Source organism: Stegostoma tigrinum, chromosome 22 (genome assembly GCF_030684315.1).
Source record: "Stegostoma tigrinum isolate sSteTig4 chromosome 22, sSteTig4.hap1, whole genome shotgun sequence".
NCBI classification, from domain to species: domain Eukaryota; kingdom Metazoa; phylum Chordata; class Chondrichthyes; order Orectolobiformes; family Stegostomatidae; genus Stegostoma; species Stegostoma tigrinum.
This window is the reverse complement of record NC_081375.1, coordinates 56,151,150-56,164,778: the sequence shown is the minus strand read 5'-3', so window position 1 is coordinate 56,164,778 and position 13,629 is coordinate 56,151,150. Positions and strand designations below refer to the sequence as shown.

The 13,629-nt window shown below is 42.7% G+C and overlaps 1 protein-coding gene across 2 annotated transcripts in view; it reads left to right on the top strand.

Annotated features, from left to right (window-relative positions):
* The window catches only part of xylt2 (xylosyltransferase II), a 264,687-nt gene that overhangs the window by 67,639 nt on the left and 183,419 nt on the right, over window positions 1-13,629 (top strand). Inside the window, exon 2 of one of the 2 annotated variants that reach the window (XM_048555300.2) lies at window positions 6,209-6,680. In XM_048555300.2, coding sequence (XP_048411257.1) covers window positions 6,209-6,680 — 472 coding nt within the window. Of the gene's footprint in view, window positions 1-6,205; window positions 6,681-13,629 lie in introns of both variants that reach the window. The other variant, XM_048555299.2, reaches the window with a different exon arrangement.

Below are 13,629 nucleotides of genomic sequence, written 5' to 3'. Positions count from 1 at the left end.
CTGGTGTGTAAATGGAGCTAAGCCCATGTAAGGATCAGCCAAGATCTTATTGAATGGTAGAGCAGGCTGGTTGGGCCAGATAGGTGACTCTCACACACCTACCTTCTGGCCCACGATGGCGGCAGATTTGGACGCTCCAGCTGGAGCTCGTCCGCTCTGCCCATGCTTCCTCTTCTTTCCTTTTCCTTTTCTTTTTTCTCCTCATAGTATTCTTTTTCTCCTCTTCTGTACTGGTCTCTGTTAATTCCTGAGCTCCGGTGATGACTCCAAGCCTTTGGCAATGATTTACAGCTTCCAACAACTGACACCGACCCATAGTGGCCTCCCGGCATGGTGTGATGACCTCCCAACCTGGCACAGTGGCTTCCCGTTGCTGCCCATGGCGTTATGTGGCAGCCTCTTGGTGTGATGTGGCAACCTCCCAGCTCAGCGTGGCGATTTCCTGGCCTGGCGGAGCAGCCTCCCACGGCGGTGTCCCGGCCTGATGTAGCAGCCTCACTATGTGGCTGCCCAGCATAGCGTCCTTGGCCCACCGTGGTGGTCAGTAGCGATCTCCCAGCCTCATGATCCCCAGGGTGAAGCTTGGCATGATCTGCGGCCAGGGCTTTTCAGATGGGAGGCTAGGTGCCAGCATGGCCTGGGTTGGAAGCTGATAGTACTGAACTTTTATTTCTGCAATGCTGGACGTTTTATTTCTCTATTTTCTAAGATCTTGTAACTAAAGAAGCTGTACCTAGGTGCCTTGTACTTGAGATGGTGCTTTCAGTGGCGACATACAAACTTTTTACTGTAATTTTTGAGTATATGTGACAACAAAGACTAATTCTAATTCTAATTCCTGCTCTTATATGTTATGTTCTTATCTCGGACAACATCCTGAAGAACTTCCTTTGGGCCCCCTCTAGTGCTAACACATCCTTCCTGTAGTGAGGTGATCAGAACTGCACACTGCACTCAATCTGTGGCCTAACCAATGCTCTGTAAAATTAAACATTACTTCAGAAACAAAAACAAAATGTTGGAAAAACTCAGCAGGTCTGGCCACACCTGGAGAGAAAGCAGAGCTAACATTTCTGAAGAGAAGGCCTGAATAAAGGTCACAGGACCCAAAACATTAACTTTGCTTTCTCTTCATGGATGCTTCCAGACCTGCTGAGTTTTCTTAACAATTTCTATTTTTGTTTCTAATTTGCAGTTCTTTTATAGTCATAGATTCATATAGCACAGAAAGAGTCCCTTTGGTCCAGACAATCCATACCAAACATAATCCCAATTTAACTAGTCCCACCAGCCTACTCCTGGCCCATATCCCTCCAAATCTTTCCTATTCATGTACTTACCTAAATGTTGTAATTGTACCAACATCCACCATTTCCTCAGGATGTTCATTTCACATTTAAACTACCCTCTGTAAAAAATTTGACTCTCATGTCTTTTTTAAATCCCTCTCTTCTCACCTTAAAAATGTACCCCTCTCTTGAAATCCCCCATCCTAGGGAAAACACAGCTACCATTAACCCTATCTGTACCCCTCATTATTTTATAAGCTTCTATAAGGTCACCCCTCAACCTCCTGCACTACAGTGAAAGAAGTCCCAGCCTATTCAGCCTTTCTTTATAACTTGAACTTTCCATACCCAGCAACATCCTGGTGAATCTCTTCTGAACCCTACTATACTGGTGTACTGTATAGTCATTATATGTTTGTACATCTCTCTGAAATCTGCTTTGTACTAAGGAAATGACCCCAACATTTCAATCTTAACTTTGTAGCTAAAATTCCTCATCCCTGGAAATTCATGAGCAAATATGTAGATCTTCTCAACGACCTCATATCCTTGCTAAGGTGGCCAGACTGGAAGTGATGCTGTAATTGTGGACTCATCAGAGCTTGATAAAGGTTGACCAAAATCCCCCAGCATTTGTAACCAGTGCCTCTGTTCACAAAGTTCATGTAAAAGGTGCTTTGCAAATTACTCTTTCAATATATCTGCCACCTTCAGTAATCTAAACACTTGCATCTAATCCCCCTGTCCCTGCATATGCTTTGGATCTGAGCCATTAACTTTCTAGACTTTTCCCAACCCTTCTAGCAAAGTTCATTTTATAAGCTTCTATAAGGTCACCCCTCAACCTCCTGCACTACAGTGAAAGAAGTCCCAGCCTATTCAGCCTTTCTTTATAACTTGAACTTTCCATACCCAGCAACATCCTGGTACACACACAGTTGTATTAAATTGCATCTGCCACTTAGCTTCCCATTGTACCATCTGTGTTGTCTTTTTGCAGTTTGTAAGTATCATCCTCCACGTTTGTCACTCATCCAAATTTGGTTTCATAGCTTGATATTGAAATTTGGCTGTGTATTTGTTCATGGAATGTGGGTGAGGCTAGTTAATACAGAATGTACTGCCCATATCTAATTGCCTTGGGAACCAATGATGGTGAGCTGCCTTCCTGAGCCCACTGCCGTCCATGAGAGGTAGATGCAATCACGGTGCTGTTGGGGAGGGAGTTTCATGATTTTGCAATGAAGGAACAATGATATTATTCCAAGCCAAAGTGGTGTAGATATGGAAGGAAATGTACAGATATCGGTGCTATCACACCATCTCCTTGGCATTATACCAGAGCTTTGATGTTCTTCCTTAAATAAGATATAAAAGATCCCATGGTTTTGGATGTTGCATATTGACACAAATAGAGAATTGGTTAATGGACAAAAATAGTAAGTTGGGATAAAGGGTTCTTTTCAGGTTGGTGATTTATAATCAGTGGTTTTCCATGGGGATCAGTGTAGGAACATCAATATATATTAATAACTTAGAGGAAGGTAGCAAAAGAACTGTAGCCAAGCTTGCAGATGACAAAAATAGATAGAAAGGCAGATTGAGGGAGGATATAAACAATTTACAGAGAGATATGAATATGTCAAGTAAGTGGACAAAAGAGTTGGCACATGATATATAATGGGTGAAAATATGAAGTTGTTCATTTTGGAAGGAAGAACAAAAGAACTGAGAATTATTTAAGGGGAGAAGGACTGCACAAAGCATTTGGGGTACTTGTGCAAGAAGCACAGAAAACTAGCACACAGCTGCTAATCAGGTAATCAGGAAGACTAATATTGGTCCGAATTCAAGGGCATTGAACTGTAAGAATAGTGAGGTCTTACTGCAACTGTACAAGCTGCCCGGGAGACCACATCTGGACTACTGTGAGTAGTTTCGTCGTCTAATTTAAAGAAAGTTGTTTCATTTGAGAAGGTTAATATAATTGCATAGCAGCTAGTATCCATAACCAAATCACCCTTTATTTCCTTTTGCACAGTTCACTGGCTGTGGCTAGTCACCTCGGAATCAGTTTCCGGGACTGAGAAGATTCTAATCATTCTCCTCATAATGATGATCAAGTATGATTTTAACCACTAGAGAATTTGCTCCCAGATTCACATTCATTCTAGTTTTGCCAGGGCTTCTTGTTATCAAGGGCTGTCATTCTCACTGCACCTCTGGAATTCAGCTGTTTTGTCCATGTTTGAACTAAGGCTGTAATGAGGTCAGGAGCTGATGGTGGTACCCAATCTGGCTGTCATTGAGCAGGTTATTGCTTAGCAGGTGCTGTTTGATGGCACTGTTGATTACATCTTCCATTACTTTACTGATGATTGAGAGAAGACTGATGGATTGTTAATTGGCCAGGTTGAATTTGCTTTGCTTGCTATGTATAGGACCTACTTGGGCAATTTTCCATATTGTCAGGTAGATACCAGTGTTGTAACTGCACTGGAACAGCTTGGCTAGGGGAGCATCAAGTTCTGGAGCACAAGCCTTCAGTCCTGTTGCTGGAATATTGTTAGGGCCCGTAGCCTCTGTAGTCTCTAGTGCCTCTAATCCTTTCTTGATATCACATGGAGTGAATTCAGTTGGCTGAAGACTGGAATCTGTAATGCTTGGGAGCACCGAAGAGGCTGCGGTGGGTCATTCACTCGGTCGTATTGGCTGATGATTGCCATGAAAGCTTCAGCCATAACTTTTGTGCTAATGTGCTGGGCTGTTCCATCATTGATGATCAGGATATTTGTAGAGCAGCCTCCTCCAGTGGGTGTTTAATTGTCTCCCACCTTTCATGATTGGATGTGGCAGGACTACAGAGCTTAGATCTTACCCATTGGTTGTGGGATTGCTTAGTTCTGTCTATCACTTGCTATTTATGCTGTTTTGCATACAAGTAATTCTTTTTGGTGCTTTTACCAGGTTGACCCCTCAGCTTCAGGTATGCCTGGTGCTGCACCTGGCATGCCTGCCTGCCTTGATGTAATGGTTGAATGGCATATATGCTGGCCCATGAGGTTATCGGTTGTGCTGGAGTACAATTCTGCTGCTGTTGATGGCCCACAGTGCCTTATGGATGTCCAGCCTTGAATTGCTAGATCTGTTCAAAGTCTGTCCCATTTAGCATGTTGATAGTGCCACACAACACTGAAGGTTATTCTCAATGTGAAGGTGGGTCTTCGTCTTGTGCAGTTTTTGTTCTTACTGATACTGATACAAGAAAAGTAGTTTCCCCTTGTGGGTCAGTCTAAGATCAGAGGCCATAATCTCAGAATTATGGGTCATGCGGAAATGAGGAAGAATTTCTTGTTTGAGAGTTGTGAATCTTTGGAATTCTTTACTGTAGGGATCCAAAGAGGCTGCATCATTAAATAGATTCAAGGCTGAGAGAGAAAGACTTTTAATCACTAAGGATACTGAGGATTTTTGGGGGAGGGAAAAGCAGGGAAGTGGAGTTGAGGGTCATCAGCTCAGCCATGTTCTTATTAAATGATGGAGCAGACTTGATGGGCTGAATAGCCTGCGCTTGCCTCTGTCTTATGGTTGGTCTTACATGTTGATTAAGGATCTTTGATATAACTGTCATCTATTTTAGTTTTGTATATTTCACTATGGAGTGTCATAATTTTCAATTACATGTTACGATAACTGGTGTACTTCCATGCTTTTTCTGTCACATTTCTTAAACAGCATGGAGATATGCACAGTTTCAAATTTAAAGGAATGGCTCCTGAATTGAGAGAATATTGTAAGATTACAATGAGGGCATCTGCAATGTTTTTAACATTTTTAAAACCCTGATTTACTAGTCCCTAGTGCCAATTGGTTGTCACTCTTTAACGTGGTTATTTTCTTCTTTACTGTCATTTTGTTGAAGTTAGTTTTCATGAATCTGTGTTGCTGAATCAGTGATCTGTTTTCACGTGATATCTGGCATGGTCTCAGTCTCTACATGTTTGTCATTTCTTTATTTTTGTTTGTAAGCTTTAGCAATATCTATTTCAGTGGTGTACATTGCTTCTGATTGCCTTTTCCAAGTGCAGCTGTAAAAATGTATTTATGGTCATTCCCAAAGATGCCATTCACAAGTGAAGATGTAGCTGATTTGGGTGCAGAGGCTTCTTATAACTTTTACTGAAAAAATACGAAAGCTTTTTGCATTAGATAAGAAGCTTATTCAGTCATTATTACTTATTTATGAGAAGTTGTGTTTGTTATAGAATCAGCTAAATAATTTTACTGGAGTCTGCAATTTTTCAGCCATATCTTTCAACTATTTGAGGGTGTCAGTCATGCACTGACTGCCATTATGTGTGTTTATACAGGAGGGACAATGTACAGTGAGGCCAGAGGATGCCACAAGACAGAAATCACAGACAGAGAGTATTGATTGTTTATGTTCAGCCCAATTTAGTTCTGAAGAATTATCTTTGAATTAAGAAACTGTTAATGAACTAAGCTCACACTGTAAAATTCTAAACATGAAAACGTGGTTGAGAAGAGGAAGCATGTCAGAAAGGTAGGCTTAGTTAGCACCAACTTTGAAGGTTAGGGTGAGAAGGGTAAACTGAGAGAAGTGAGTTTCACAGTTCTGGAGCTTGCGTGTGAAATGTCTAGATTTCACTGTTGTGAAGATGAAGAATAGGTTTGCAATGATAATGTAGCAACCATTCTGAAGAAACGAATGGACCATCCTGGGTGAGACCATGTTATTTTTGAGCATTTTGACAGATTTCTGGAAGTCCCTTTTAAAGATCAAAAATAACGATGATAACCATTAATAGAGTGAGAGTTTTGGTTGTTGTGCAATCTTGTCAACTGTTGCTGGATTTTTGACTGGATTTGTAATAGGCATTTTCTTTTGTTCACAGAAGGTGAGGGAGAAGAAAATCAAATTGCCAGACAGCAATGAAGTGGACAGTTCTGATGGACGACATCTGGGGTCCAGCCGACGGCTGAACCCACGGAGAGCAAGTAGGGAACAGCCGGGTAGCACTGCCAGTGTACTGAGGACTAGTTTAATAAGGCAAAAACCTGCAGTACGGCACAGAATTGCCCCAAAAATCCAGTACGGTGATACCATCCAAAATGATCCATTCAGCAGTAGAAACACCAGCGATGTGAAAGTGGAATTGAAGAATGGAGACATCGGCAGTGTGGGGGGAGTTCCTCAACCCACCAGCAATGGCTTCTCACCCAACTGTGACATTGTGGGGAAGGATGCCTCGTCCGCATTAGCCAGGGCAAGCACTCAGCAGTGCCAACAAGAAATCACCAATGTTGTCTGTTTACACCAGGCTGGGAGACTGATGCCCCACTCTATACCTCGCTCCTGTCATCTTTCAGGTATAATGCATCAATAAGATTCAACTCCTTTCTATAAAGATTGCATCAATTTACTGTAAGCTCTTTCCATCCAGATCTTTACTGTGGAATTTTGAGATCAGTGAGATGAGTTTTACTGTGATTGTAGATTTGCTGTCTGAGCCAGTGTGTCTGGTTGCAGACACTTCATCGCCCTGCAGGGTAACGTTGTCAATGCGTCTCCAGTGAAGCATTGGTGTTTTTATTTGTTACTTATATGCTTCGGTTTGCTGGGGTGGTTGGCATTACTTCCGGTTCTGTTTTTCAGTGGTTTGTATATCGGGTCCAGTTCAGTGTGTTTGCTGATGGAGTTCTGGTTGGAATGCCAGGTCTCCAGGAATTTCCTGGCATGCCTCTGTTTGGCTCCTGCTATTATGGATGTGTTGTTCCAATTGACTAGATCGGCCAGGGCCAAAACATTTGATGTTTTCAAGAAGGAATTAGATATAGTTTCAGAGCTAATGGAATCAAAGCATGTTGGGGAGAAAATAGAAAGAGGTACTGAGTTGGATGATCAACTCTCGTCATATTGAACTGTGGTTTGAAGGCCTGAATAGCCTACTCCTACTCCTACTTTCAATGTTAAGATTCTATTCAGAGATCAATAAGTTTATTTTTCTTAAAATAAACAGAATTTTGCTAACAGAATAAAGTGACATATTTCCATGATTTTAAACAAATAAATAATTTTTACTAAGCAAACATTAAGTACTATTTATCCTAGACTTTACCATTCAAAATTAACATGAAGTGAATAGCAAACTATAGTTGAACACTAAGCGTAAATTGCACATACCAAACAGCAGGCACAATCAATTTTGTGGTTGTTCTCATTAGTAAACCACACAAATGTCAATGATCACTGAGAGTCACTAAAGTCCTTCAAAATCTGTCATCCTCACTAAGGGTTTTGGCTCTTCAGGAATTTAGCCTCTGATTTCACTTCAACTTCCTGGTCAGACAACAGGACTGAAATTGTGAATGTCCCAGTAACTATCCATCTTCTAACTGCATGATCTCTTTTCCTGAGACTGTATCCCACTGTTTACAAGATTACACTCCAGCAACTAATCACCAACATGATCCCAGCTCCTTGTTTTACTGAGCAGACAATCACATCTCAGCTCCATAAGATTTTGATTCCATGGAACAAGATCGCAGAAATAGAAGTTGAGGGTAATGACTAGTTTATTTGTTTAAACATTAAAAAAGGGGGCTGACATGGTGGCTCAGTGGCTGGCACTGCCGCCTCACAGCACCAGGTACCTGGGTTCAGTTTCAGCCTCAGGAGTTTGCACATTTTCCTCTTGTCTGTGTGGGTTTCTCTGGGTGCATCTGTTTTCTTCCACAATGCGAAGATATGCAGGTTAGGTGGATTGGCCATGTTAAATTGCCCACAGTGTCTGGGGATGTGTAGGTTAGCTGGATTAGCATGGGAGTTCTGGGGGGGATGAGCTTTGGAGAGTTGGGATGGACTTGTTGAACAGAATGGCCTGTTTGCAAACAGCCAGGATTCTGTGAGGCAAATAAGTTGCTCTTCAGTTTCACTGAGCTTGATAACTCATCCTCATGGGCGTTCTCCTGTGTCCTAGTTTCCAATCTACTGAGCAAACACATTCACAGAGCTGATACTGCTTCTGAGACCCAATTTTCTAGCTGCACAGGACTGTTGACTACTGTCGTTTGTTCAGATCTTTCTTGTGGGTTCCCATGACTAGCATAAGACCAGAAGACCATAAGACATAGGAGTGGAAGTAAGGCCATTCGGCCCATTGAGTCTGCTCTGCCGTTTAATTGTGGCTGATGGGCATTTCAACTCCACTTACCCACACTCTCCCCGTAGTCCTTAATTCCTCGCAAGATCAAGAATTTATCAATCTCTGCTTTGAAGACATTTAACATCCCAGCCTCCACTGTGCTCCATGGCAATGAATTCCACAGGTCCATTACTCTCTGGCTGAAGAAACGTCTCCTCATTTCTGTTCTAAATTGACCCCCTCTAATTCTAAGGCTAAGCCCACGGGTCCTAGGCTCCCCACCTAACGGAAACACCTTGCCAGCATCCACCCTTTCTAAGCCATGCATTATCTTGTAAGTTTCTATTAGATCTCCCCACAATCTTCTAAACTCTAATGAATACAATCCCAGGATCCTCAGCCGTTCATCGCATGTTAGGTGTACCATTCCAGGGATCATCCATGTGAATCTCCGCTGGACACACTCCAGTGCCAGTATGTCCTTCCTGAGGTGTGGGGCCCAAAATTGGACACAGTATTCTAAATGGGGCCTAACTAGAGCTTTATAAAGTCTCAGAAGCACATCAATGCTTTTATATTCCAACCCTCTTGACGTAAATGACAACATAACATTCACTTTCTTAATCATGGACTCAACCTGCAAGTTAACCTTTAGAGAATCCTGGACTAGAACTCCCAGATCCCTTGGTACTTCGGCTTTATGAATTTTCTGAATAGCCCATGCCTGTATTCTTCTTTCCAAAGTGCAAGACCTCGCATTTGCTCATGTTCAGTTTCATCATCCATTTCCTGGACCACTCTCCTAAACTGTCTAAATCTTTCTGCAGCCTCCCCACCTCCTCAGTAATACCTGCCTGTCCACCTAACTTCATATCATCGGCAAACTTTGCCAGAATGCCCCCAGTCCCTTCATCCAGATCATTAATATATAAAGTGAACAGTTGCGGCCCCAACACTGAACCCTGCGGGACACCACTTGTCACCGGTTGCCATTCCGAAAAAGAGCCTTTTCTCCCAACTTTCTGCCTTTGTCAGACAGCCCATCCTCAATCCATGCCAGTAGCTCACCTCGAACACCATGGCCTTACTCAGTAGCCTCCCGTGAGGCACCTTATCAAAGGCGTTTTAGAAGTCTAGGTAGATAACATCCACTGGGTTTCCCTTGTCTTAACCTACTTGTTACCTCTTCAAAGAATTCTAACAGGTTTGTCAAGCACGACCTCCCCTTACTAAATCTATGCTGACTTGTTCTAACCTGCCCCTGCACTTCCAAGAATTTAAAAATCTCATCCTTAATGATGGATTCTAGAATTTTACGATCAACTGAGGTTAGGCTAATCGGCCTATAATTTTCCATCTTTTGTCTTGATCCTTTTTTAAACAAGGGGGTTACAACAACGATTTTCCAATTACCTGGGACTTTCCCAGACTCCAGTGACTTTTGAAAGATCACAACTAATGCCTCCGCTATTTCCTCAGCCACCTCCCTCAGAACTCTACGATGTAGCCCATCAGGGCCAGGAGATTTAGCAATTATTAGACCTTTTAGCTTTTCTAGCACTCTCTCTTTTGTAATGCCTACCATACTCAACTCTGCCCCCTGATTCTTCTTAATTGTTGGGATATTACACATGTCTTCCACTGTGAAGACTGACGCAAATTACTTATTAAGTTCTTCAGCTATTTCCTTATCTCCCATCACTAGCCTTCCAGCATCAATTTGGAGCGGCCCAATGTCTACTTTTGCCTCTCATTTATTTTGTATGTATTGAAAGAAACTTTTACTATCATTTCTACTATTATTGGGTAGCCTACCTTCATATTTGGTTCTCTCCTTCCTTATTTCTCTCTTTGTTATCCTCTGTTTGTTTTTGTAGCCTTCCCAATCTTCTGATTTCCCAGTGCTCTTGGCCACTTTATAGGCTGTCATTTTTTCTTTGATACATTTCCTGACTTCCTATGTTAGCCATGGCTGACTAATCCTGTCCCCCTCCCCCTCCCAGATAATCTTTCTTTTCTTTGGGATGAACCTCTGTACAGTATCCTCAATTACACCCAGAAACTCCTGCCATTGTTACTCTACTGTCTTCCTGGCTAGGCTCTGCTTCCAGTTGATTTTCGTCAGTTCCTCTCTCATGCCCCTGTAATTACCTTTATTTAACTGTAACACCAATACATACGATTTTGCCTTCTCTCTTTCAAACTGCAGGCTGAACTCTATCATAATACGATCGTTGCGTCCTAAGTGTTCCCTTACTTTAAGATTTTTTATACTCATTACATAGCTCTAAGTCCAGAATAGCCTGCTCCCTTGTGGGCTCCACCACAAGCTGTTCCAAAAAGCCATCGTGTAAGCATTCCATGAATTCTTTTTGGATCCGCTGGCAACATTATTCACCCAATCCACCTGCATATTGAAGCACCCCGTGATTACCGTGACCTTGCCTTTCTGACATGCCCTGTCTATTTCCTGGTGCATGTTGGGCTGAGAGATATAACAATGCAGAAGCAGCTGCAGGGGATATTTCAGAATACTCAGTGTAACAATGTTCTATGAAGAAAATTTCATAAAGGAAATTTTAGTTCATCTTCTGTGGTTAACTAACCAAGTTAGGAAAAGCTTAAAAGTCAGTGGCAGGTCAGATGATTGGCCAGAACATAACCTTTCATCATTCTCTGTCATTCTTTCAAACAGGCAGAAGAAATTAGAATATGAGAAGAAAATAGATCAGAATGTAAACGTGGATAGCAAGAATTTCTACAGGTATTTAGAAGGGTAAGTGGAAGTAAAGTGAGTACTAGAGAGAGAGAAAGAATAACGAGCTAGCCATAGATAATGAGGAAATGGTGGATGCAACGAACAAATATTTGTTCTGTCTTCACTATAGAATAGTAGCCGTAAATCAGGGAAGGGAAAGGAGAACTCAGTGAACTTCTGGTCACCGGGGCGTAATACTAAGCACACTATTGGAGCTGCAGGTTGAGAAATCTCTGCGCCCACATCTTAGTGTTTTAAAAACAAAATCTTCATACGACTATAAAAAAAGGAACAGGAATAAGTAGGCCGTTCAGCTCCTTGACCCTGTTCCACCATTCACTGGCAGATCTAACATTCTTCATGTCTACTTTCCTGTCCTTCCCTGTAACTCTTCATTTCTCCATTGATTATGAATCCATCCCAGTCTTAAATATATACAAGGACTCTACCTATAGCTTTCTGTGGCAAGACGTTTCAAAGACACTCAACCTTCAGAGAAAAGAAATTCCCCCTCATCTTGGTCTTAAATTGGTGACCCTTTATTCTGTAACTATGCTGCCTGGTCAATATCCTGTCAGCAAGCCCCTTAATAATGCTGTGGTTCGATGAGGTGACCTCTCATTCTTCTAAACTCCCAACGATTAGAATTCTAACCTGTTTAGTCGTTGCTGAATCATTCCAAACAGTGAACTTCCTCTGAATTGCCTTCAATGAATTACTATCCTTCCTTAGCTAAGGGGACCAAAACTGCTCACAGTCCTCCAGATATGGTTTCACCAGCACCTTACACTTGCAGTTAAGACTTCCCTACTCTTATACTTCATCCCTCTTGAAATAAGGGCAGACTTTTCATTAGCCTCAGAGATGGAAAGAACTGCCGATGCTGGAGTCAGAGATAACACGGTGTGAAGTTGGAGGAAAACTGCAGGCCAGGCCAGGCAGCATCAGAGGAGCAGGAAAATTGATGTTTTCATCAGGACCCTTCTTCAGAAATGGGGGAGGGGGAAGGGAGCTCAAATAACTATAGGTGAGGTTGGGGAAGGTAGGTGGGATGGTGATAGGTGAGTGCAGGTAGGCAATGGTATGGATTGGTCAGTGAAGTGGGCGGAGCAGATAGGTGAGACAGAAGATGGACAGGTTGTGTCAGGTCAAGGAGGCGGAGATGAGAGGGAGGGTTGGTCATGGGATGAGGCCTGGGGTGGGGAGATTTTGAAACTGGTAAAGTCCACATTTAAGCCATTGGGATATAGGCTTCCGAGGCGGAATGTAAGGTGCTGCTCTTCCAGTTTCTTTCTTCATAGCTTGCGCCCTCCATACCAGGCGACATCCTGGTGAACCTCCTCTGCACCCTCTCCAAAGCATCCACGTCCTTTTGGTAATGTGGCGATCAGATCTGTACGCATATTCCAAATGTGGCCCAACCAAAGTCCTATACAACTGTAACATGACCTGCCAACTCTTGTACTCAGTACCCCAGCTGATGATTGAAAGCATGCCGTATGTCTTCTTGACCGTATGACTGCATCGACCTGCGTTGCCACCTTCAGGGTGCAATGGACCTGAACACCCAGATCTCTCTGTGCATCAAATTTCCCCAGGGCTTTTCTATTTACCGTATAGTGCGGTCTTGAATTGGATCTTCCAAAATGCATTTCCCTGGATTGAACTCTATCTGCCATTTCTCCTCCCAACTCTCTAATCCATTGATATTCTGTTGCATTCTCTGGTAGTTCCCTTCACTATCTGCTCCTCCACCAATCTTAATGTCGCCTGCAAACTTGCTAATCAGACCATTTACACCTTCCTCTAGATTATGATGTATATCACAAAAAACAGTGGTCCCAACACGGATCCCTGTGGAACACCACTAGTCACAGTTCTCCATTTTGAGAGACTCCCTTCCACGACAACTCTCTGTCTCCTGTTGCCCAGCCAACTCTCTGTCCATCTAGCTAGCATACCCTGGACCCCATGTGACTTCACTTTCTCCACCAGCCTACCATGGGGAACCTTATTGAACACCTTACTAAAATCCATGTATATGACATTCACAGTCCTTCCCTCATCTATCAATTTGTCACTACCTCAAAGAATTCTATCAAGTTGGTAAGACATGACCTTCCCTGCACAGAACCATGTTGCCTATCACTAATCAACTCATTTTCTTCCAACTGTAAATAGATCCTATCCCTCAGTATCTTCTCCAGCAGCTTCCCCAAACTGACATCAGTCTCACCGATCTGGGATTACCTGGATTATTCTTGCTACCCTTCTTAAACAAGGGGACAACATTAGCAATTCTCCAGTCCTCAGGGACCTCACCTGTGCTCAAGGATGCTGCAAAGATATCTGTTAAAGCCCCAGCTATTTCCTCTCTTGCTTCCCTCAGTAACCTGGGATAGATCCCATCCAGACC